At 43.0% G+C, this 25,707-nt stretch overlaps 1 protein-coding gene across 3 annotated transcripts in view; it reads right to left on the bottom strand.

Moving 5' to 3' along the window:
• Positions 1-9,779: 9,779 nt before the first annotated feature.
• Positions 9,780-25,707, bottom strand: part of CREB5 (cAMP responsive element binding protein 5) — a 254,317-nt gene continuing 238,389 nt past the window's right edge. For all 3 annotated transcript variants that reach the window (XM_071561003.1, XM_071561004.1, XM_071561005.1), the window contains 4 exons: positions 24,033-24,356; positions 18,792-19,019; positions 17,695-17,803; positions 9,780-16,521 (listed from right to left, as the gene is read on the bottom strand). In XM_071561003.1, the coding sequence (XP_071417104.1) occupies positions 16,358-16,521; positions 17,695-17,803; positions 18,792-19,019; positions 24,033-24,356 (825 nt within the window). In that variant the 3' untranslated portion in view covers positions 9,780-16,357. The remainder of the gene's footprint in view (positions 16,522-17,694; positions 17,804-18,791; positions 19,020-24,032; positions 24,357-25,707) is intronic.

Genomic DNA, 25,707 nt, shown 5'->3' with positions numbered 1-25,707 from the left:
CCACTACAACCCCCTGTAGTACTACAGGCTTGGGGCAGAGTGGCTGGAAAGTTGCCCAGCAGCAAAGGACCTGAGGGTGTTGGTCAGCTTCTGTTTGAACATGAGCCAGCAGTGTGCCCAGGTGGCTAAAGAGGCCAGTGGCATCCTGGCTTGTATCAGAGATAGTGTGGCCATCTGGACCAGGGCAGTGATCATCACTCAGCACTGGTGAGTCTACACCTTGAATCCTGTGTTCATTTTGGGGCCACTCATTACAAGAAAGACATTGAAGTGCTGGAGCTTGTCCAGAGAAGGGCAATGAAACTTGTGTATGGTTTGAAGCACAAGTCCTATGAGGAATGGCCAAGGTTTTCCAGACTGGAGAAAAGGAGGCTCAGGGGACACCTTATCACTCCCTACAACTACCTGAAAGGAGGTTGTAGTGAGTTGGGGGTCAATCTCTTCTCCCAAGTAACAAGTGATAGTTGAACCAGTAGAGGTTTAGATTGGATATTAGGAAAAATTTCTTCATGGAAACAGCAGTCCAGCATTGAAACAGGCTGCCCAGGGAATCACTGCTTAAATACCTGGAGGTATTTAAAAGACCTGCGGATGTGGTGCTTTGGGACATGGTTTAGTAGTCACATAACAAGTGCTAGGTTAATGGTTGGACTTGATGATCTTAGAGGTCTTTTCCAACTTTAATGGTTCTGTGATTCATGCTCTCCTTCCACACTGGTCATCACTTGCTACCAAGCCCCTGCTATTTATCCCCAATACACAGGGTCCCTCTGCAGGCTGTGCTGTCCTCCCCATAGAGACCTCAGTGCTGCTCATTTGAAGTTCTTTCAGTATTAGCATTTTAACAGGAAAAGCTTCAGAAAGCCTGAGACTTTTATTGCTGCCCCAAAGGGAGAGATGCATTATTCACAGCAGGTGGCTGTGTGCTCTTCAATAAGCTCAGAGTTTTACTACACCTGGGCCTTTTCTTGTCAAATTTTCAGTTTGTCATTTCTACTATGGTTGAAGCTGATAACAGAAGTTGTCCACATAGTCCACGAAGAAAGCAGCTGAGATACATATTTCATGGAATGGTTTGGGTTGGAAGGGACCTTGAAGGTAACCTAGTTATATATAATGATAAGGACGCTACTTATAATGAGAAGTCTATTAATTCCCTGGCTTTCATTCTTTGACTGGAAGTCTTCATTCACATTCCTACAGTTCTAGCCTCATATTTGGTTTCTTGCTGAAAAATTTCAGCTCTGAAATAGGAAAGAGAAGAAACCACAAGTGCAATCCCCTTCCTTTCCCCTTGGAGACCATTGCAGGAAGAATGAGAAGGCAGCCCCTTGAACTCACCATGTTTTCAGTGCCCTCCCCCCAGAGGAAAGAGCAGCCGTGAGAAAGAAGGGCCATTACGTGGGGTAGGGCAGCATTTCCCTGTTGCTGCTACCCTGGTGGGGCTGCCACCAAAGTGATGAGCACTATTCTTGTTCTGGCAGTGACCATGTGCTGGCCGACGTGGGGAGGAAACAACGCCAGACCTTTGGGTAGTAACCTTTGCCTTTGCTGGGGTTTGATGAGTTAATTTTCGGTCGGATCAGTTCACGGGGACAGTCTGCCCTGTAGCCCCCGGTGTTAGGCCAGGAGAGAAAAGCAGCACCGCCGGCTCTGACAGCGACCCGCACCGGGAGCAGCCGGGCAGGCCAAGCCCCGCAGCCGGACAGGTCGGACCCGCGGCCGCGATGAGCGAGGACAGGCGGCGGCCGCCTGAGCTTCCCGGCGGCGGCCACAGGGGGGCACGGCCGCACCGGGAACGCGCCGCGATGAGCCGAGCAAAGCGGGCCGGGCCGAGCCCTGTCGTGCCATATCACACCTTGCCGAGCCGCACCAGCGGTGTGCTCAGGTGTGTCTCGGGGCGCACAGGTGTGTCTCGGGGCGCACAGGCTCTCTCGCCCCGCTGTGCCGCAGCTGCCCGCGGCCGGTCCCGGAGAGCGCAGATTTGGTCCCGGGGAGACGCCCCCTCTGTGCCGGCTGCACACAGACACCCTCCCGCGGCGGCGGGGCCGGGGCCACCTGGCCGGCAAACGCACCTGCCGGAGATGTTGTAGAACTTGGGGCCTCTCGGGGTTCGTCCCCGGCCCATCTGGCCCGTGCGGCAGCGGGGCTGGTGCCTGTCCGGCCGGAGTGAGCGAGCCGGGGCCGGGAGATGCTGTCCCTCACCGCCGGCCTCAGGGTTTGGGAACGGGGAGCAATGGCCTTGGCGGCGTCCATGGAGGGGCTGGAAGGTTGTGGCAGGCGGAGAGAAGTGTCTCTGTCTCACCCGACTGCCTCAAAGATGTGCGTGAACAGGGCGACACGTGCTCTGTGCAAAGCTGACGCTCCTTAGCTGGGCAAGGCAAGCAGAGAGGCATTTCCCCCTCAAAATCTCCGACACTTGCCTTACTTGTTGGACCACAGTCCTGTGCGTGTGCCCCTGCACACGGGGACAGAGCAGTGCGGTCCCGCGGCGCAGCTGTGTGCATTGGCAGGACGGGGCTCTCGCAGGCTTATTACGGGTGGAGCTGAGGCAGGAGAGGGCCCTTTCAAAACCAGGGGTCTGAATTTTATAGTGGACTCAATGGGCATCAGAGAGCAAGCACACCTCTAAGGAATGGACGTGGAGAGGACCCTGTGCCAACCATAATAATCAGTGTGACTAATAGGGAACACTGAGAACTGTTCCATTATATCATGAGACATTACATCGTGCTTGAAAAAATAGTCTTTGATGACATGCGAAGGATTGGCAAGTGCATTTCGGAGAATTCTCCTTAATTTCTTCAAGGATTTCAAATCATGTTCATTATGTTATTCATAATTTAACTTTCTGGAAGGTTATACTGAACTTTCTCCTATGGGTTTCACATGTTTGTCATTTAAATTTAGGGGAACAGAAGGTGGATAAACTTATTTTTAAAGTCACTCGTCTATAGTTCCTTGGAGGAATTAGAAACTGGGACTTGACAATAATTTTGCCATGTATTTCTAGACCTTATCCAACTTCTTACAGTTTCACAAAATGCCAGGTATTAACAAAACTCAGTTTGCATTTGGTCTCACAGAGTGTACAGAGTAGTATTTCCATATAAAGTATCATAATATCAACTCTCATATTTTTTGTAATTTTAATATTGCAAGTGTCAATCAGGAAGGAGATTGTTGCCTTTATTACAATAAATACAGTAGAGCAATACAAAGACTTTTTAGAAAATGAATATGCTCTGGGGAAATTCAAGAAATCTTTGTGAGAAGAAAAAAGGTCTTATATATAAATACATAAAAGCTGGCTGTGTATTGTGCAAAAGTTGCTTCGTGCTAAAGGAGTAAATGCATTGTAAATCAATGGTGGGTCCCATAGCACATTATGGCGTATTTTATTGGGTTTTTACCTTAAGGTAAGGTCTTTTATTAAGAGTATATAAGAGTACACACTGCTGAATACCTTGTTTTTCACAGTGCTCCATACATAATGGAGGTTGGGTTTTTTATTTCCTTCATTAAACATTCTTGTAATTAATGCATTTAATGGGAATTCAGCAGTAACAAATATAAAATTTATTGTCGTTTTAAAATACTGCTTCTGTTACTAGATTTTCCATTAGCAAATGGCAATGACCAAATTCCTCAAAATATTTCTGCACTCACCCCAGAAATCTCCTGCTAAAACAGGTGATGTTTTCAACTGTGTAACAGGAAAGAAATGCCACATAAATAATCCTTGTGAAGGATTCAATATAAATCCAAAAAGTGTCTTTAAAATAATCCTCAAACCACTCCGTCTCAAGCTTGATAAGAAGACGTCTGTATTAGCAGTGGAGCTTGCTGGCTGAGTTATTAGGTGTTGAAAGACACCGTCTAGGAAGTCTGACCCATCAGAATTTAAATGTAAAAGGCAAGTGACAACTTCATGAATACATGAAAAGCCTTAGAGCCCAGTCCCAAAGCCCTCTTTCCCCGCCTGAAAAGCCCGTTTATCTTCGGATGAATAAGAGTTACAGAATTGGAACCTAAGGAAAAAATTGTTGGTATCCGTGGCCAAGGGAATGTCTCCCTCCCACCCGTTTGATTAGAACCATGTGCAAGTTGGGCTAATGAGACTGTAGGGCTTTCCCCTCGCCTCTGTGGATGATTGTGGCATTTTATTAGAATGCCGATTTGGTTTCCCATTCCTATTCCTTGCATGCTTTTTGTCTGGGCAAATAAAAAAGGAGATGTCAGAGCTGGAGAATCTTTTTACAGTGTATAAAAATCTTCCCATCTAATCCAAAAGGAAATCATAATGTGAAGAACATCAGTATTTTAATGGCCTCCTAATGAGGACAAGCTTGGCCAGAGCTTTGAAGAAGACAAATGGAAAGCAGAACAGTTCATTTCTCCTTAAGGGCAAGGATTATGATTTCTAGGGAGGACTGCATGGATATGCCTTCAACAGGTAAAGCTTTGCCTTCCTGAAGTCTCCTGGCAGACTCTGATGTACGGGCTGTTGGCAAGCACAGGAAAGGGGGGCAGGAAAGTAGGAAGTGTATTCACATTTTCTGGTTTCTCTGTCAGTCTATTCCTCTCTGTGTACTGCTGGGAAAATGAAGACAATTATATTTACCTAAATCTCTAGGTAATTAAAGCACTAAATTAAAGCCTAAGAAGCACTTCAAACTTTCAGATGAAAGAGTTCATAAACAGGCAGCCCACTTGTAATCTCACGTTTGGGGTTCTCCCTGAGGTATGGGGGATACGCAGCAAACACTATACAGCTGCAGATAGGTGATCACATCTAATTTAAAAGCCCTCATTACTCCCTCCTGACAGGTTTGGATGTTTGCCTTTCTAGTTCCAAGGCTAGTGTCGATCCATTTAAAATGAATATTTTTCATTCCTCTCTCCGTGGTGTGCATTTAGAAGCTGTCCTTGGCTTCTCCTCCCAGCTGCTGGCTCCAATGAGCCCACCAGTGGCTGATGTAGCTCTGCTTTGTGGCTCTGGTGGGTTCCTACTGCTCTCACAGACATTAGAAGTAGAGCTTTCCTGGAAAAGGGACTGCCTTACTCCTGACTTCTTCCATGGTTTCAGCAAGCCAAGGAGGTTTAATTTCCAACTGGGAAAAATAAGCCTTTTTCATCCTGTCTCAGAAGCAAGCTGTGAGCGCCAGGGGTGTGGGTGTTGTGCTTCCTCCTGTGGCACTGTCCTTTGAAAGGGACCAGCTCTGCGCACTCCCCTTGCTCGGCACGGACTTGCAAGGAAAGGAGAAATGTTTTTGTGGGAGGCATCACAATGCTACCTGTTTTTGCTGCTGCCAAAATAACTTTGTACAATTCTTGAGTGACACACAGCATAACATGGCAGAGGAAATTGCCCTCAAGAAGATATGCCTAAAGGTCTTCCTAAGTAATTAAAAATGTGAGTTCTGCTCTGGAAAACAGAACTGTAAAAAGAACTTAAAAAAACATTTTAATCAGTAGCTTGGGTTTCCCTCTCCCTGAAGAGTGAGGTTTGCTGACTCTTTGAAGGCAGAGAACAGGTCGTTTTAAAGCTACTTTCGGCTTTGTGGGCTTTGGAGGGGAAGGACAATTCTGGGTGAAGCCTTGATTGTGGTTCACTACCAGAAGTGCAGTCAGATGGGTCAACTTCACAGGCCCAGCAGGGCAGCACCACTGCCACTGAAGGCACAAGCTGCAGACACCATCTCACTTGAGTTTCTGCCTGATGCCCTGGGCACAGCACAGGGGTGCAGCTTCACCACACAGCAACTCACAAACATTTTGACCATCTCCATCCCACCACCTTCCTTGTTCTCTGCCCAGCCAACTGCACGTTGTCCTGCCTGCCCTCACCGGGCTCTGCACACAGAGAGCTGCATGGTTTGCAACACCAGTTTGATACACTGGCAACATGATAAATACCTTTCCCTGGTTTTAGTCAGTCGGATTGGCTTGAAGCTCAGTCAGGTTTAACAGCAGGACCTTGGTTTAGCTCAGCTTTTGGAGTGCCACGGCAGGGGTCACCTACAGTGCCAGCATCAAGTGGGTCAATACAGTGGGAGCCCTGCAAACCTTGCTGCCAGTACAACCAGAATGCTCCCACATTGTATTCCTGTGGAAATGTGGGGCTATGGGTGTCCCTGCAGATCCTTCATCTCAGGCCACACAGGACTAGCACAAAGAGGTAGAAAAACACCCTTACAGAGGGCATATAGTCCCTCAGCTATTTTAGAAGATGAGATGATGATTGCAGGAATTGGGCACCAAAGGGGTGTCAGTCAGTGCAGGTTGCATTTACACCATCTAAATGTTAAAAACTGTGCCTCTAAAGCACAGCCACCATTGCAGCATGACAATGGTAGCAAACCTTTCAGTCCCTCATCCTCCCCATCCAGCTTGTGAAAATTGTCTGGCTTTAATTCTGACAATTTAACGTATAGATCAAAGTATAGCGAATAACTACAGCAAAGCACGGACAAAAAACCCAAGACATGACAATGAATGGTGTTGGTATACTCTGCGTAACTGGAGTCCACAGCTGTCTCCCACTGTGGACAGTTCCTTTTTCTTATCCATGGCTATGTGTTGTCTTTACAGCACAGCTTCTTGAAGCTAAGAACTTTTACTAAGCTGGAATTGGCTCAGCCACCTTATAACACAATGAAAATGATTAGTGAAACAAAAGAGAAAGCATGAGGAGGATATAGAGTCCTTCCATACAAAGGCTCTTGTCTTCCTATGGGATCCATTAAAATCCAGAGGGCCCCAGATTTCAACTAATCAGTTTCTGCCTTTATTTATTTTTTTTTCTCAACTCAATTTCCTACATGAACTGGCCAATTATGTCAAATATTTTTCTTTCTTTTAAGCTGACTTGGTGTCAGCTGAATGCAATGCCCTGTGAAAACACCTGCTGACCTGCTGTACACACACACACACACACACACACACACACACACACACGCGCGCGCGCACACATCTCTGCTATCTGCATCTATATATCTCATCTATATGTATCTATAGAATCTATGTCTACGTATCTGTATATCTGTTTGTCTATATTACTTGCTTTTAGAGCAGGGTCCACAGGTTGCGAATTCATTGAGTCTGCAAAATAAACTTTCAAGCTCCACTCTCTTTTGGGAAAGGCAGCTGCCTCCTTGCTTCTAGTTCTGGCTGCTCTCACTTGCTCTGAAGGCATGTCCTGAGGGACTGGACTGATCAGGTTCACTAATGGTTGGGCTCTCGTGGTATTTGCTTACCTAACGCAATCAGAACACACATCTTAAATATTTTATCAGCTTTGCTGGGTCATTCTCATATAGTGGCATTGTGTTGCTGGAGAACAGAGCAGGCTGGAGAAAAAACAGTGCTCAAGAATGTTGCAGAAAGAGAGTTTTTGAGCAAATGGCAGCACTAATGCCCTTCTTAGAGCCACTAAAACAAATGTCCCTGTTACAGCGCAACAAATCAGATGGGGGGGGAGGGGGAGGGGGGAAGAGTTAGGGCAATTGCAATAACAAAGCAGACTAAAATATTGAGCAAATGGTCCCAGACCCTCAGTTGTTGCCTGTGATCTGAAGAGTGGTGGTGGTCCTAGTTTAACTTTGATCCCTCTTTTCTGATGCTTGATTAATTTTTTGACTCCTTTGAAACGAGTTCTCAGGAAATTTTTGTGGTTAATCTTGTGCTTATTCCCTGTAGGCCAAGGTCATGAATGACTGTGAGTTGAACCTTTCTGTAAAAAAAAGTACGTGTAACAGGTTAATTCTGGGGGTAGTCCCAGGGCTGGAAGTGCTTTGCATCCTTGCATGTCCAGTGTTCCCTCTATCTCAGTATTTTTAAAAAATCACCCCTAAACTAAGGAAAAGCCTGTTTCTCCATCCCCGTGCTGAAAGGTTTCTTTAGCGCTGGTTCAATTCCAGTTTCTCAGCTCTTGCACCTCTTTGCATCTGGCCTCATTTGGGTTCGCCTCCCTCCCCTAGCCTCACACACCTTTTTGAAGGAGCTGCTTGCTTTCTCTAAACTGCTGTTGTTGCTCTGCTATGCTGTCTGATTTTTGCCAATGCCTTTGGGTACTTACAGTGCACTCTGTGCTAGCTTATCATCCCTACTCAAACTCTGTGCTATGTTGCCATTAGAGTGCACTTACAGCAAGTAGTTGATGCTGCAGCCTGGGTTCAGGAGAAAGCTGGGGACAGGTTGAAGGGCAAAGTGGGTCCAGTCAAAACACAAGGGGCTGGTGGGGCAGAGGGAAGGAGTCTCTCTGTAGCACTGCTCTGACTGGTATAAGCAAGGGCAACCTTCTTGCTGATGCAGAGCGTAGTTGTCTTAGTATAGCTCTGGCTGCCTCCCCACAAAGGAGAGGGGAAAGAGCATGTGGTCACACCGATTCATTTTTTTTGGTAGTAATAACTTTGTTCTAATGTCCAGAGCAGACTGGAGGGAGCAATAGTAACAGTGGACTGCTTGGAAGAGAAACAAATACTAAAATCAGGTTTGGGAAATCCTGAATCAGGTTGTAATGGGCAGTGTTACCTCAGCCTGAACACCTCTTGCTTAGTTCATACCGTCAGGTGTAAATATAACTGTGTGGACAATAAAGTTATCCTGTGATATGTCTTCATGAGAGGCACTTATTTTTACAGAGATAATGATCCTCTTCTAGTATTTGGCCCCAGAGCAAGAGGCCTACTGTATAAATACACATTAAGTAGAGGCACAACATCCCTGCTTTAAACACAATGCTGGAATATATGGCCTCAAAAATGGATTCAGCTAATGCCATGTCTTGATGTTTGGGGAAAATGTCTGCTGTACTCCCCTAAAGAGGGAGCCATGTGCACCCACTGCAACATCTTCCAGCTTTTACAGAGAGAACAGGAATGGGCATGGCTCTGTCTTTTTGCCTACTCATTTTAGGAAGGTGAATGCTGTTGGCCAGATTTAGCCTTTTAAAAGCCAGGGTGCGGAGCAGCAGAAGCTGTGCCTGTGCCAGGGCCCCCAAAGGAGCAGCATGGTCATGCCACATGAGGCTGGTATCCTGCAGCGTGACATTGACACTGAGTGCTTGCGAGCAGGCTGGTCCTTGACACTGAGGCTGCACCACTTGGGTGAGGCCATCACTCTGGGACTGCCAGCAAGACATCAAGTTGCATTAATTTAAAGCTAATCTAATTCCCACTGGAGAGATGGGTTCATCCCAACTAACTTTAGATTACAGTTTACTCATTATTGTGCCAAGGCCCGTATTGGACCAATTTATAGTGAGAAATGAGGTTGGCAAGATAACAGGGGCATCACAATTAGAGCTAATTAGCTCAGCAGGAAATTCATTTCCAGGCAGCTTTTGGCAAGAGGCAAGATTGGCGGGGTAACAAGCATAGAGTGTATTTTGATACAAGCACACTCCAGCTGCAAGGAAAAGTAAAGTAACAGCTTGTCTCATCCTTATGCGGAGACCTCACGTCAGGCTCCATCACGTAAGTTTACAATTGAGGCTTTGCAGCCTCCCTGCTTGGAAAAGGTTCAGAGAACTTGTTCTTAGAGAGTCACCTCGGCTGCTGGAGGACAACAGTGAGCTGTAAACTCTGCACAGCCCCTTGCTACTGCTGCCAGACAGTGTATGCCCTGCACCATGGTCTTCCTCCAAACTGGAGGGAGATGAGGGATTGTAACTCATAACAGAAATCATTGAAGAGCAGTTTGGTTTAATTGCAGGGGTTATCTGTATAGTAAAATGTCTGGAGTATAGACACAGACAAGCTACAGGAACTATTTTTATTTGAGTGCTTTATTATATTGGAATTGCAGTGATATTATTAACATTTGTACAAACGCACAAAATTCCTGTCTCTTCTAGCTAGAAAGAGATGTAAAAATCTGACCTAGTTGAACAGTCCCAATGAACTTATTGTCCATTTGTAACAATAATGGGTTCACAATGCAACAAAAGCTTAACATAAAATTAAACATATTAAATGCTGCAGCAAGTATTTACATTTATGTACCAAAAAAAAAAAGTGTCTCCCTCCGGTAAGGAGGGTGGTTGCTTTACAGAATAAAACAAACAGAAAAACATACACAAAACCTTTGCATACAACACAAACAACCTCAAGCCCAAAACTTACTGTGACAGCACCTTTTTTAATATAATATATATATATTTATATATAAACTTCAATAGTTTAGGCTTACTCCAAGCAGTGCTAAAAGTTCCTTAAAACTAGGACAATGGCAATAGTCCAAAGCAATGTTCACCGATGAGTGCTACCCAGTGTTTGAACGGAACCGTTACAAAAAGAGGGGCACAGAGCTCACGGCCATGGGCTGGGAAACACTTGGGTCCCAATGATAAAGTCCTTGGCAAAACTCTCAGTGGCAATTGTTCATACTCAGAAGCAACATAGTTTGTGCAACATAGTTTGCCTTGTGGAAGCATGTTAAAGGTGATCTTGAACTAGGAACTCCTTGCAATCTCAGCTCTGAGAGGTGGTGAAAAAGTTTCTCTGGAATTTCCTAAATTCCAGCAAGGAAAACATTTCCCTTGAAATGCCCTATCAACTCGCCCACCTCCCTCACTCCCTGACACTGCTGCAGTTCCTACAAAGCCAGAAGGAGCTTTCAGTCTTCATTCAGAAGGCTGTCACACAATGTTTTTATCAAGAAAGATATTTCAGTCTAAGACCTTCATGGCATCAGATGGCAGGCTCTTTATGAACAGTTCCATCAGGGGAAAATAAAAAATACTAATACTTAATTTGCATAAATATAAAACTGGTGATCCTGAATCCCAGGTATTACACATTGGTCTAAATATAGCGACTTACAGTTATTGATTCCAGTCCAAGGAGGACCTGGGAAAGGATCAGATTTCCACTTAGAGAATCAATCTTGACTCTGAGTGTGTGTGAACACTAACATTTTTGGCCTTGTGCAGTTAAGGATTTGCTATAAAGTAATTTTGAAAGCTATGGAAAACCAATAATGGTGAGCAATTTAGCTCTTAAGTGTAAAGCCACTGATAAAACTGAGAAAACTGTAAGCTCTGGAAAAAAAGTAAGAAGAGATTATGGATACAAACAGTCTCTTTATTCTTTGCAGTACGATGATCATTTCAGATGCTAAAAAATCAAACTTTTTGTGTGTGTATGTGTTCAAATCACTTGAGATTTTATTGCTTTTGTTTGTCCTTAGAAGTTTTTTGTCTCATTCTCTTTTTTCTTTGTGTTTTTTTTCCAAAGGTGCTGTCCCTAGTCAAGTTGTAAGGCAACATGTTTTATTGATTCAGAACTCTAATACATAGTATGTATGGCCTGTTAACACTGCAGCTTTGCAGCTACTGTGAATTGGGCAACAGTCAAAGTGCATGACAATGCACAACAGAGCCAGTCTCCTGACTTTACAATATACAGGACACTTTGGTTCTTGGGATGAGAGATTATAAATGTAGCTTAGATGCTGCCTCACGTCACATACTTTGCATAATAAAACATTTATATGCTGTCATGAAGAGGGTGTAAAGTCTAAATCACACTGCAGACTGGCTGGTCTTAGCTTCTCCATTCGGGCAGGTGTGAGAGACAAGTTGTAGATATGCCACCAGTGAAAGCATATAAATGTATCTGGTGCAAAATTTTACAAGAGTACTTATAAATGATTCAACAAGGGAGAGCAAGAAAGAGAGCAAGAGTTAAAGTGCAATTTTAAAATAATATAAATAATTGAAATGTAGAAATAAGATACTAATTAGTTGTAACTGGTTTCATTTTATAGGCACAGCTTAGATTTTATGTCTACAGATCAATTGTTTTTTCTCTTCTTCCCTTTCCAGTAATTTTCTCTGATGTATAATGGAGTTTCAATGGTCTAAATCTAAGGAACACTGCTTAGTAAGAGGACAGAAGAGGCAATGATAAGGCAGTATAGTGCAACTCACTATGTGATATTAGAAAAGAAACAAGGATGGGGTTAGATCTTTTGTGATGATGTATAAAATCAGCCTAAAAAAAAAGTAGGGAAAAAAAAGACAGGCTTTCCAGTTATATGTCAACCCATGCTTTTTAAAATGAGAGAGCACATTTTCCAATACAAAGGAAAAAACTGAAGGTTTATAATTTGTTTTATTGTTAACAATAACAACAACAAAAAAAAAGGTAAGGAAAAAAAAGCAGATGCTGCTTTAAGGAAAACATTTACTTTTAGGAATTTCTGTACAACTGGCCTCAGCAAACTTTTCCATCTTAGATGGATGACTTCTGCTCGAGACCCTGAAAGATTTAGACGCACACACACCTAGAGCAGTTTATTGCAAAACTAATATTGTAACTTTAAAAAAAAGCAACAGTTTCTGTACAAGAATACTGTTCAAATGGAATGTGTTAAAATAACATTTATTAATAAATACTTTATAAAATTCTATGTGAATACTAAATTAATAGATTCCTGTTTTAAAATTGCTTTGGTCCTCATGAATTTTCATAAATTCACTCTATACGCTTTTTTTTAAAAAAGGTATTAGCTGCTAAAAAGCACATTCTGCATAAACTAAAAGGCTAGTTTTCAACACTAAATATTGTTGCTTAAAAAAATATGAATCCTCAAAAGTTGGGCATTTAACAACAGTTATAGCTGACTTGTTAGTTAACAGGACTGAGTCATTAACACTAAATCCACACGCACTGAGGCACTGAACCATTGACTTTCCACTATTCAGAAGATGGGCAGCAAATATTTAGCTTCATAGCAGGAATTAATTCCCAACAGTATGAAATTCTCCATAAACCATCATCATCATTGTTGTCCTTATAAAACACACCACGATAGCACACAAACTACTTGTCTCCCACAGGCAGCATTATGAATATGGCTTGCATAAATTGACTTGGGGAAGGGGGGCTAGGGAAGAAGAAGCCGGATCACAGCATCATTTCTTTACGATCAAAATATTGCAGTTGTCCGTGGCTGAGATTTCCAACATGCTTCCAATGTCACATGATGAGAGACGCTGTCTACAGAAATACCTCCTCCTGAGCAAGGCACTGGCCAAGGCTCACCATCTCGCGAGTGCCCAGGAAAGTGGATGAAGGAAGTGGTCTGAGTTATCTTTTGCTGGCAGTGGGATAGGGCACAGAGCCTGGCGAGCTCAGCAACAGGCTGGATTGGCAGGGCAACAGGAAAGTGGAGCAGTCTCCAGAAGTAACTTGTCGAAAAGCAGGAATCCTCCTTGACGGAAAGAGTCTGGGAAGTGCATTTAGAGTGACATGCTTAGGAAGAAGCTGCTGCCACTGACCACATAGCAGAGGGACATCCTGGGGACAAAGAGGCTGGGGCTTCTCCCGCAGCCCTTGCTCAGGCAGCCCCCAGTGCCCAGCTGGACCAGCAGCTTGAGGAAAGGCTGCAGGATCACCCCTCTGGAAAACAAGAGCATTTTAATGTGGAAGCAAATCTGATGCATAATATAAGGTGTCTGGTATGGTTGGTCCTTTTCCCGATGATACAGCTGATGTAAATATGCTGCATGTTGTCTTGGCCTGTGAACCTGCAACGGAGTTACGAGAAGCAACAGCAAATAGTTTTTCATCCTTTACTTATTTCCACATCACTAGTAAGGATTATACCTAAAGGCCAATAGTATAGAGAGGAGACATTTCATTGTAATTACACATTTAGGCCAACATGTGTGGTTGGCTTGCCTAGTTAGCATTAAAAAAAGAAATAATTGAGCTATATATAATACACATCAGTCAAACTGTCAAGTTGCTGAATTTAACAAAACTTAGGCAAGGTTTTTGTATTTTTCCTTTTTTTTCCCCTTCTTTTTAATGCAGAGGCTTTCAGTTTAACAGCTAAATATTTTAATTGAGGAGACTGAATAAAATGAAGCTAAACCGTAATTCTAGTGCAGTGTAGCTCAACTGGGTATTCTACTATTACCATCAACTTTGATTTTTATTTTTTAATGTATTTACGTGCTACCCATATAGAGGGAAAGTTTTTAAATTAACCCTGCAATGGCATTTCCTTTTTGATGGTGAATGATGAAATTCAGATGCAGGGGAAATGCTTATTTGGGGGTTTTACATAGTGGATAGTCAGCTGGAACATTTTGCTCAACTGCATATTTGAAAAAAGTTCCCTTGGGAGCCATGATGAAGCAAAACCATTTAGCTATTACAACTGGACATTAAAAAAATTATAGATTCAGTATTTAAAACACTTTAAAAGTATATGTTTGTCTAAAATATAATAGAAAATCCTTTACATTTGCATTTTTTCATAATTTTTTTTGGTTCTTCGACTATATAATTAAGTCACGATTTACACTGTACATTAAAAATCTTCTTCTTTTGAATGTATTTGCATAAATGGAAAGCGAGCTGTTAAAGAATACTGACAAAAAGTTAGTCACCAAGATAAGAACTAATCTAGAAATGAATGATACTCAGAATTTTGCTTTCCCTTCCAGAAAGGCCCTGCTCCTTACAGTGCCTCCTCACACCTCAGTTGTTTCACTCTCCCTCCTGTATGGAGAAGACCCATCCTTTTAAAATCCACAACTCCTCTAAAAAACAAAGACACAGTCTTTGAGGAAGAGGGCTTTGCTTCAGAACAAAGTGTGTTAGGGCTACAGGATTTTCTGGGAATAACATGAATTTTGCTATTAAAGATGCAGCTCAAAATGTTTTGAGCATCTTTCACCAGCTTCGAGCCTGCTTGCTGGGTGAGCAGTGGAAGGTTTTGCTGCTGGCAGAACTGAGAGCAAAATCAGGTCCTAATATACAGCAAGGCAGCATAATTAACTGGCATCATCCCTGTCTGATTTTCCCATCAATCACTGGGAACACTTTGGGGATGCAAATCAGTTGCGCTGAGGGGCAGGCTCAGAGTCCAAACAAAAACCTTAATTGTGGCATAAAGCTCTTTTTCCAGACCCTCTCTGCTGGATTGTATTTTATCAAGTGTAGCGATAAAGCATTTTTTAGCTGCTGCATGCATCTAAAAACTATTTGGTGTCCTAAAGAACAACTTCTTACCTGTAATAAATGGGCATTAAGTGTCATTAAAATCAGTGAAGCTACACTGCTGTCTGCCAGCTAGGGATCAGTCCACGAACATTTAAAGGAATGCCTGCAGAGAGCAGGTTCTTTTCCTCGGAATTACAAATGGCATCTTTCCAACTGGTCAGAACTATTATGCTGATTTATTTCTCATTTATAGCCCATGAAGCCTGAGGCTGTTACCTTTCATTGCTAAAACAACGCAACCCGGTTAGGGAACAGAACTTTTCCAAATAATTACGTATTACATGAATTTTTCTACATTAATGACTGGCAGTGCAAAAGAATTACTGTGATTCTCAGGTGTTGCTTGCTACGCCTGTACTGCACTGCAGAAACTTACAGGGCTGCTAGCATCAACACAGCTGGCTTTCCATCCTACTTCACCTGGGCTGCACTGCTTTCACCTTTCCCTGTTTATTAAAAACACTAAATCAGGAGCATTTCTGTTTTTTAAAAGCCAAATGCCCGGCACAGCGCAACTGCAGGTGAAGAGCTAGTGAAAGCAGCAGCCATGCTGACAGTTTTTCGGTGGGTTTGAAGTTTTTGCTTGTTCATTATTATATTTTGGGAAAAAGAGGAAAGCAGGAAAGCCTTGGAATGAGCAAAAAAAAAGCAGGGAAAAAAAGAAGCTGGGGAATTAAGAGAGTTTGGGAAGAGAAAAGGAAGGTGTGACAAAAACTGAAGGAGAAAAAGGCCAGGTTAGGGGGGAGAGAAGGGAGAGAGCTAGACAAAAGAGCATGTTATTTGGGCTTGATCTTGTCCTGATAGCCATATCCTATATAACCGCTTTAAAAGAGGTTCTGAATGCAAGACGTGGTCTGCTGATAGCACAACACTAACTCTTTTGTATTATGCTGTCAGCAGATGCTCTCCCTCTATATTTATAGCCTAATTACTCCTAGTTACCTACTTATGACTCTGTTTAATACTTTTCATGCCTCATGTTGACTAACAAGCTGCAGTTTAATGCAACTTCATATTTCAGAGGCTTCAGGCTAGATTTGTGAGAAGGAAACATGACTATGTACAGAAATAGTTAGGTTTATAAACAAGTAACTGGTACCAAAAAAATGGAGAAAGCACCAAAGCATTTCTCAAGCTGATAGCATATTAATTGCATAACTCCCTTTTCTGTAACTAAGTATAAAAGACATTTTAATAACTATAAAAATGAATAGCCAAAGTCTTTCAAGAACTGAGGAATCTTCCAGGCTTGAATTATAGTTGCAAATGTCCTTAGCAGAGAGGATGCTTCGATACGCTACCACACTCCCCTAGCAGTTTCTGATCAACCACTTTTAAAGGATGGGGTTGATGTCTGTTCTATGGCTGGCGAGCTGGGTGAGAGTTGAGCTTCCCACGACGTCGCTGACGGAGGAGGAGGTCGTTATGGTGTTGTGCTGGATGACTTGCTGCTGGGAGCAAGCAGGGACCGGGCTCGCAGGAGGGCTGCTCTCGGGACCTGGGAAGGGGGTGGGGGCACAGAGACAACACACATTCATCTTTCCATTCAAATAAAAAGCCCAGGCTAGTGACACTCCAGGAAATACTAATGACCTGAGCCATGCAGAAGTCTCAGGATTTCAAAATACACAGTTATCCAACACTCTTTCTTCTGATCTTTTCAGTTTTTGTTGTTTTTTTTCAAGTCAGCTTTTCTGATATCAACCCAATTTCAAGAATCAAGACCTTGAAAAAAGTCCAAGACATTAATGACTATGATAACTAATATTGGGATAAAAAGTCTGATATCTTAGGATCTTTAAAATCAGTTGGGATGCTTAAATGCTTTATTTGCTCCAGCAAGAATCAAAATTAGAGTGCAGTGCACTGCAGCACAGAAAATCTAATTTGAACAACAGTTGATAGGCATGTAATGCAATTATGTATTTTTTTCTTTGAGTACTGTTAGAGAGACAGATACATAGGGATGCAGAGGAGACAGAGATGGACTCGATTTTAAGAGAGTGTTGCAATCTACCAAGTATTAACCCTGAGGTTCTTCTGAACCCTGAGATTCTTTTAAGGACTCTTCTGAGCCAAAGAGCCAAGAATTTGTCCCTAGATTGCCACACTCATAAAATGCATCAACTAGACAGAACTGATTCAATGTCTCCATTAGCTGAGAATTTTTTGGAGGAAAAAAAATAAAGAAATATAAGAGTTAAAAAAGAGTTAACAAACCTTGAAAACCTGTGCCAGGCCTGGTCTGTGCCACTGTCAGAGCACAGTACAATTTTCACTGGAGGGGACTGTAATGTTTTCCTTTTTAACTTTCCTTTTGAGAGTTACTTTAAGGTTCTGGCAGCGCTGCGCCCAGGAGGACTCTTGCAGGTTTGGAGCTGTGAGTTCAAGCGGGATCCTCCACAGGGGAGTGAGTGTCCATCTGTGTGCATCTCCTTGCTGAAGGGAGGGGTGGGGAAGACTAGCTCTGCTGTGTGGGATGAAAACCAGGACTTTGTTGGTTTTGAGCGGGGTTGGATAAATAAGGGCAGGAGATTGGATGGCTCGGATGATGTTTGAGAAGACAGGTTCAAGTGATAATATGATCAACAAGGGGTTCTGGAGGGAAGAATTGGAAGCTTTGCTTTCCTGTGAGGAGTGTGGAGACAGCGCAAACATATCTGCTACTTACTTAGATATCCTTGTGATTCTTTCTGCATAGCTGTTATCGGACAGTCTTTATGTGTTAACAATAACTGTTTCAGCTGTGCTACCTCATTTTTCAGCATGGAAACCTCATTCTAGAAAAGAAAGAGAGGGTTTGGTTTGCAACAAAGCTTAAACCAGGCTCTTCTGCAAAGCTTTAAGCCAAGAACACAAAAACTGCTCCACAACTTTGGAAGAACTGAGCAAAACCAGGCAATCCCTGTTTGCATGCTTGGTTTATGTTAACGTTTGCTGGTGACATTATAACTTCTGAAGGCAGCCTGGCTTCCAGATTTGGTGACATAAACTGACAAATGAACTAACTTCACAGCACCAGAGATACTTAAGGCAATGTTTTAATCCACTTGAGCAATACTCTGGCTGTCTGCATCAGGTCAGAGGGGCACACCGCTGGGGGCAAAGGGCACACTGCCATGCTCGAGGCCATGGTGGCAATACTGGTGTCACTTATGGATCTGTTGCAGCTGGTGCCTGGCTGCTGCTCATACCTGTTGTATTTTGTGGGAGAATTGTTTTGAGGAGTGCCATTATACAAATGGTTTTTCTGCCCTTGGCAGTACACAGGCACACCTCTGCATGAAGCAGAAGTACTGTGCTTCATAAGAAGGGCAGCACTGTAAGAAAGGCTTTTATTATTATATTTAGGGTATTTTCATCCATCCAGTTCATGTTCCTTAGTGGTAGAGTGATCTATTTACACTTCTTTCTTGCTGGCTTTGAATGAGGGTTTAACTACCTGCCCTGCTCTGAAGAAATCTTTTACAGTCAAGTTAACGGCACTTCAAAAAAAAAATCTCCACAAAAAGCAGTGACAAGAAAAGAAAATAAATACAACTTCATCTAGTGAAGGCTTCTAAATCCCAAGACAGCATTTTCCTGGCTTATCCTGCTAAAATGTAATTATTTCTTTAATTGAAGTACACACTTCTTGATTAACCAACTGATCATGCCTGAGCTCCCACTAAGAGCTGACTGTGCAGGGACAGCCCCAAAGGCACTGCCAGTCCTTCTGAGCACAAAGAGCCCCTCTGTGTCCTCGGGGGCGCAGACAGTGGCACGCACCTGAAGCTGCATGTTTGTCTGAGTGAGCTCTTCTGCTTTCTTTTCCAGTGACATCACCCAAACCTTCCTCTTCTGTCTGCAGCGTGTGGCAGCGGCTCGGTTCCTTTCCAGAAATTTGCGCCTCCTCTCATCTGGATCTTCGTCCACCACCCTCCTCCGGCGACCTCCAGTTGGCTGTGGTGGCTGTATCGTCTGTGTGGGTTGCATCTGCTGTGCTGCTGGCGAAACCTGGAGGGAAAGAGGTTTTTCAGGGAGTAGCAAGGGGGGAAAGCTACAAAAAGGGGAGATGCTGAAATGGGAAGGGAAATCTCACACACTCAGTCTGCTCCCCAACATGGTCTGCAACAGATAAAAGTTGCAAACTGACCAGATGCCACTGGCAATTAGCTGCTGGCAAATCCTTACTGTGGTCAAAGGACAGATTTTTTGAAACAATCCTCCAAATATTAGTAGGGAACATTTTTATCCCTTACAGTTAGTTATTGAAAATATTCATGTAGGTGCATTCTCTGTCACCACCTATTTCAAACCTGAAATGCCAAGTTTCTCTCATGACCTGTTTTAATCAAACCAGAGCACTGTAGCAGCCTTATTTCTGTCTTTCTCTGTTTTTCCCCCAGTTGCCTCCAAAATTTTGGGCCATTTCTATTTCCCTGGCTTTATCATCTCTGCCTCTTGCTTTACCACCTCTGGAGACAGGAGCTGCAGAGCTCTTTGCACCTGAGTCTTTTTATTCAACTGGCTTCGACAGTAGAGGCACATCACATCCAGCCCACTGCTACAAAACTATGAAAAAACAATGTATTTATGCTTTTCCAAGTGCAGGAGAGTATTGATCCTGCTTCTGAGAGTAAGTGGCCCCTGATAGTACAGAAAAGGTACATGATGAGAGCAGTCCCATGTAGACTGTGCTCCCACTCTTGAGCAGATGGAATTATCTCCATGTTTGTCAGGAACCAGTATCAGATTTAATGTTCAGCTGACTGGGAATAGATAGCTTTTGGACTAGTTCTCTGACTCTCTGTGGCACCCAGGCTACAGAGCTCTGGAGAGATCCTCTCTCTCCCTCAGCTTGGGGTTTGGGAACCTGACCCATGGGTCCCATTGCTCACACCAAGCAGGAGCCCCTGCTGCTGCTCACGTTGCTGCTGCCACTCCTGCACAGTCTGGAACAGTATGGAAACTTAAATTGTTGACTCAAAATTAACCCTCTTGCTCTGGCAGAGGCCCAAACCTCCAAGGTGCTTCCTTTTGACTCCAGGGAGGGGATGTACTCAGTGCTTTGTCAGACTGAGCCCTGAATTTCAATTGCGGCAATTAACATGTGTTTGCCTAACACCTCTGACTGTCTCAATTAAAATGATACTATCGTCTTGAGTCTTGCGAAGTTGAGGTCACTTTTCTGCCTATAATCTAGTTTTCTCCCTCGCCCAGTTGACTTGTGGCAATTACAATGGCAATTTTATATGTAATTATTCTGTGCATCTGATAATGCTTTTTTGCATAAAGCCAAATTTATTCCCAGCTTTATGCTGCGAAGTCAGGGAATCTCTCTCACAGGAGCAGAAAAAAAGCTTTTAAAAAATAACCTTCTAAAAATAAATAAGCCACCCTGCATTTTCTGACTGACTTTTAAAATTTCAGCTTGCATTAACTCCATTTGTTGGCTAGTAATATCTCCAACACTGTCCACATTGGGGGTTGGAGTCCCAGGTCTGTGGCAGCTGCAGTAGGCACAGCTGCCAGCACGGCACAGGACCACTGGCCAGGACTGCACAGGAGTGTTGGTCACAGCCCCAGTTCCCACTAGCATTGCCAGGCTGCCACTGGGAGATTGCTGCCAAGGGATTCCAGCTGCTCCCTGTTCCCCAGGGCCAGGCATGTTGTCTCTTTAGCAGTATGTCTGAGTGCAGAGGTCTCAGAAATACGTTTTACTGTCAACATCTCATCAAAGGCCTTTCATTTCCTCACACACAACACCTTTCCAGACTTCAGAGATCTGTTATTTATCTTCCCTCACCCCTTTTTGCTCATTTTTCATTCAGCTTTAAAAATTCTCATTTCTCAAGTCTCAGTGGGGTCTGGTGCAAAGGTGTTAAAAGGTAACTATTCAATTCTTTCTTTTTTTTAATTCCTCTCATATGGTAATTTTCTCCTGAATAACTGGTGAGTCATTATGTTTTCAGAATGTATCAGGCAGTCTATCCATACTCAGAGCACATTTGCACAATGACAAAGTCTTCTCTTCATCTCTGGCAGATATTAATTATAAAGGTTGCCATTACTTCACTAATAATGTCACGTGGGATAATTAACTGACTCTTACTTGATAGCTCTTAACCCTGAAATCTGTTAGGCTATGTCTTAGTAACTGTCTAAGCACCATTCTCTAGCAAGATTTCGCTGTCCTGCCTAGGGACATAAGAAGAAAATCAACTAAATATAAAAATCTAGGTTAATTTTGTTTTTTTAGAGGATACTAATCACATATCCATAATGAAGACAAATGTAGGATAGCTAAGAAAATGAAACTGCATCCCACCCGCTAGTCTGCTTAAGCTATCACTCTGGCAAGTTTAATATGGAGAAATCTTTACAGGATCAACACAAGAATAATAGTATAATTTTTGTAGTAGTTGAGGCAACATAGCTACAACCTGATATCTCACTTTCTCAGAGTGATACCTTTCAGGTGATTTCTGCTTTCATGCCTGAGACAATATTTCTTTCTGCTCTTTGCAACTTACCACAAAAGTAATACCCATTTACTCATTCTATGAAAATTGGGTTCCTGTGTACCAAAATGGTAGCTGAAAAGCATGAAATGAATTCTGACATTACAGAAGGGTGCAGTGTAGAAAAACAACAGTCTTGGCATGGGAGCACATGGTTTATAGCAGCAGGGACCATGCTGTCATTTGGCAGGTGTTTTGGAATGAAAGAACCTGGCTCAGAAGAATAAGGAGGTTAATAATTAGTAAATCGCACCATAAAATTCATGTCTGCTGGAACAATCGGATCCCCAAAGAGGCCATTACCATGGGGACTACGGATGAGCTTTGAAAGTAATAACCATGTGGTTATTACTCAGCAAGCTCTTCTTTTTTCCCCTCTAATCCATCTGTTCAGAAATCACTATTACCTTTGCACCATGGGAGCAGATGCACAGCGTTGCCCAGGGAAGCCTCTGACCTCAGGATTCCTACTCCATCACCCTCCATTTCCATCCCTTTGGTGACACACCCATGGACAAAGTGAAGACCTTCTTGATCCTTCATTGGGTCTGTTGCCTCCAGTGACACTGTGCGTTATAAAGCTGTTCTAACTGTGGAGAGCCAGCTCCAGAGACTGTGTGGTGCTGGGACACAGGGTACCCCTGACAGAGCTTTGAGACTGCCAGTCAGTCCACCTACTCTTGTGTCTGTATCTCTTCTTGCTGCCTGTGAGTCTTTTGCGGTGCCTAGCTAGCAGGGAATACAAAGCACAAAGTCAAGGCTGTCCGAGCTGTGTAAGAAAGTCATGGACCTGCTCCAGTGGGCTCAGAGGAGGGTTGCTGGCTCACTGATCTTATTTTCTCTGGTAGCTCTTTTCTCCTCACCTGTTAAAAGTGAGGTGTTTTGCAGCAGTGCTCCATACTGTAGGATCTGATACCCTCAACTGCATTAACATGTTTATCCTCCCAACTTGATGAAGTGTTGGTACTATTACCCTTGTTTTAGAAGCCTCAGAAAGGTTAAGTAACTTGACCCATCTCCTCCATGGAGTCCTCAATCTGCTAAGAAAAACTTTATCCTTATTCTCTGAGGGATCTCCAAGACAACAATCAGGTTACTTTTGGTTTCTCTGTTATGAGATAATGTCTTTTCATTGGAGTTTTTAAACAACTCCAAGGAAAATAACTCATTAACAGATGGGAAAATAATTGAATTCACAAAGTAAAAACCTGAACTAAACTTATGAAAGCTCTGGATATCTTCTCACAGGGGAGTCTGCTGCTATCTTACTTAGATTGTTTCTCTAAAGCTAACAATTCATTTTACATTAGCAAATGCTTTAGGAAAATCCCATGTGCTAGTAGACTGCAGTAATAAAGCTGGATGTTAGTAAATAGTTAATGTTGTGGGACACTGGGATATCAGCCAAATCCTATCATTTTCTTTAATGTTTTCAAAGAGCTTGTCTGAAAGGTACTTGCAGGCAACACAATACTTCACCAATTGAACTTCTTATGGCTGGCACTCCTCTTTGTCCTCACATTCTATGCTCTGCCTATTTGTCTTCCTTAACTTTGCTTCCTAGACCTGACATGTTACATTCACTGCCCCCAGAGTTTTATTTTTCTCGTGCAATCCTGATGCAGAAGCTTATCATCTTAAGACATTAATAGAATTCCTCTTAAAAATGACTCTTCTAAAGTTCATGCTCACTAGTTCATTAGTTCAAGAAACATTCAGTTCAGATATCAAATTATAAAAATTGCTGAAGCAAATATACCTGGTCCAAAAACTGAGTCCTACATCTCATTCAATGGAGACCTTCACTGACTCGTCATCTGAATACAAGCCTAGATTGCCTTCCTTGTTTAAATCTCTCTCCCTGGGACTGGCTTCACCATCTTTTTCTCCCATCACAGCATGCATCAACTACTGCCCACACTCTCAGCTAATCTTGACTTTCTCATACTATGCAGATGTCCGTCCCCTTCACAGGGCCAGGGTCCTTAAATCTTTCCTCTAAGCCAGTGTACCTTAGCCTAGAACTACCTCTACTATCTCCAGTCTTGAATACACACAGACCACCCTGACACACACCAGTGCCAGTTCATTTCACTCAAGACTTCTTCTGCAGGTAGAACTCATACAGGTTTTTAAATCTTGGCCTGAGAAGTTCAGGTTCAAGCATATTAAGCAACATATATAATATGCGAATCTCTGTAATAAACCTCATCTGTAAAAGGGTATGTGGCAATCTGCAGAGCTCAGTGCACTGAAAAGCCTTAGAGCTCCTTATAAAGTAAGATATTACAAATGTCTAATAAATTAACCAGCAAAACAAGTTGTTGCTTCACTCCATTTTCTGAATAAAGTTTGAGCTTCCTCATCACCATTAGCAGACATTTATGAGCAGCCCGAGGGGCTTGTATCTAACAAAACATGCATTCAAGAAGAAACAATACAGGGATCAGGATTTAACTCCACACAACAGCGAAACTCAGCGATGCAGCATGACATGAAGGTCTACCTGTGCTTGTCCGCCTGAGTGCAGCGGGGGGTGAGGTGAGGTCTGGTGATGTGCTGGGTGTGCGTGAAGGTGCGAGTGAGAGTGGTGGTGGGGATGGTTCTGCTGGTGATGAGGCTGAGGATGAGGATGGTGTGCCGGATGCTGGTGCTGATGAGGGTATGAATGATGAGGTGGCAGTGTCTGGTGCTGATGAGGATGCGAGTGCATATGGTGGTGTGGCGTCTGGTCCTGCCGCGAGCTCATCATTTCCATCATGTGGCCCATTGTGTTCATATTCCCATTCGACATGGTGGCAGGATGATGAGTCAGTGCTGCCTTCAGTCTCTGGAACAGAACAAGGTAAAAAATTCAACATTTACACATTGTGATCTGAGCAATCAGGTAAGATTTCTGCTGTTGTAAAAATGGTTCCTTATCTTGAGTTTTGAGATTTATTTAGGTTTTTTCTTGCTGTTTTCTTGATAAAAGACATCTTATTTCAGTTTGAGAAAGAACATTTCTTGGGCTCTAGTCTAGTTTTACATTGTAAATATTTAAATATAATCATCTGAATTGAAATTTAACAGTTACACATTTCCTGCTGTGCTTCAGAGGAAAAATAACTGGCACTCATCCCTCTTTGGCCTGCTCAGTAGGGTTAGCTTCATCAAGCCTGTATTCTTGCACCTATTAAAATAAAGGTGCCACAAAGTGCCTATCTTGTTTTTACTACATATATTATTTAAAAGACTCATTGAAAATACATTGTATTGATGAGTTTTTCAAATTCAGGTGTGTCAGCACTTAATATGTATTTCCATCAGAAAAACAGGAAAATAATGAGGGTGGCCCCAACCTGATTCTCTTTCTTTGCTGGTACGTTCAAGCGTCTGCTGTGCTATTAATCACATGCTAATACCTCTCTCTGTTTTGTACTCCACATGTCACTGTGGAATCTGACCAGGACAAAACTCTCTCTAATATCAGCGGGATTTGTTCACTTTTACCTGAACACCATCAAAAGCCAATGGGAAGGGTTGCCACATTATGGACTGCAGGATGGGGCCTTTGTGTACTAAAGATATAGCTGAAATATAGAGTAAAAAAGTTCCTTTATGGTGCAATTACAGGGTCATCCCAAGGCCATGAACTTTACTGGCATACAGACACTTTGCTAGTATCATCCTACCCTTGGACTACTATAATCACGGGCATCCTGGAACAGTGGGCCAAAGGTAGAGCCTGACAGATGTTGGCTAGAAGAAAAGCTTCTTCCAGCGCCACAGAAACCTCCTTTGCATCCATAGTTCTTCATCTGGCTCAACACAGAAAATTATTTACAGGCAGCCACCCAAGACTTCCTTAACTCTTTGTATTTTGACAGAATTCAAGTGATTTACTCTCACTAATGCAAGTAATTAACGGAAAATGGTAAGATAAAAATGGAAGGAAGGAAGAAAGTCCATGGTATCACTTGATGCCAGATTTGAATAACCCATCAACTACCTCATAATTCATTATCCACCTAGAGGATATAAAGAATAGCAGAGAGCTCATCAGAAGGAAATGCCCCCATAGGACAGCTGGTAAGAAACAGCAGTGGTAGGAGGCACAGAGGTGTGTCTTTCTCCATAGCAATATCCGTGGGTCACAGCTGATGGTCAGAAGATCCTGCAAGCCAATGTGACTAAAATCT

Source organism: Pithys albifrons, chromosome 7 (genome assembly GCF_047495875.1).
Source record: "Pithys albifrons albifrons isolate INPA30051 chromosome 7, PitAlb_v1, whole genome shotgun sequence".
NCBI lineage: Eukaryota > Metazoa > Chordata > Aves > Passeriformes > Thamnophilidae > Pithys > Pithys albifrons.
Note: the sequence above shows the minus strand (reverse complement) of the source record. Positions and strands in the feature narration are given on the sequence as shown.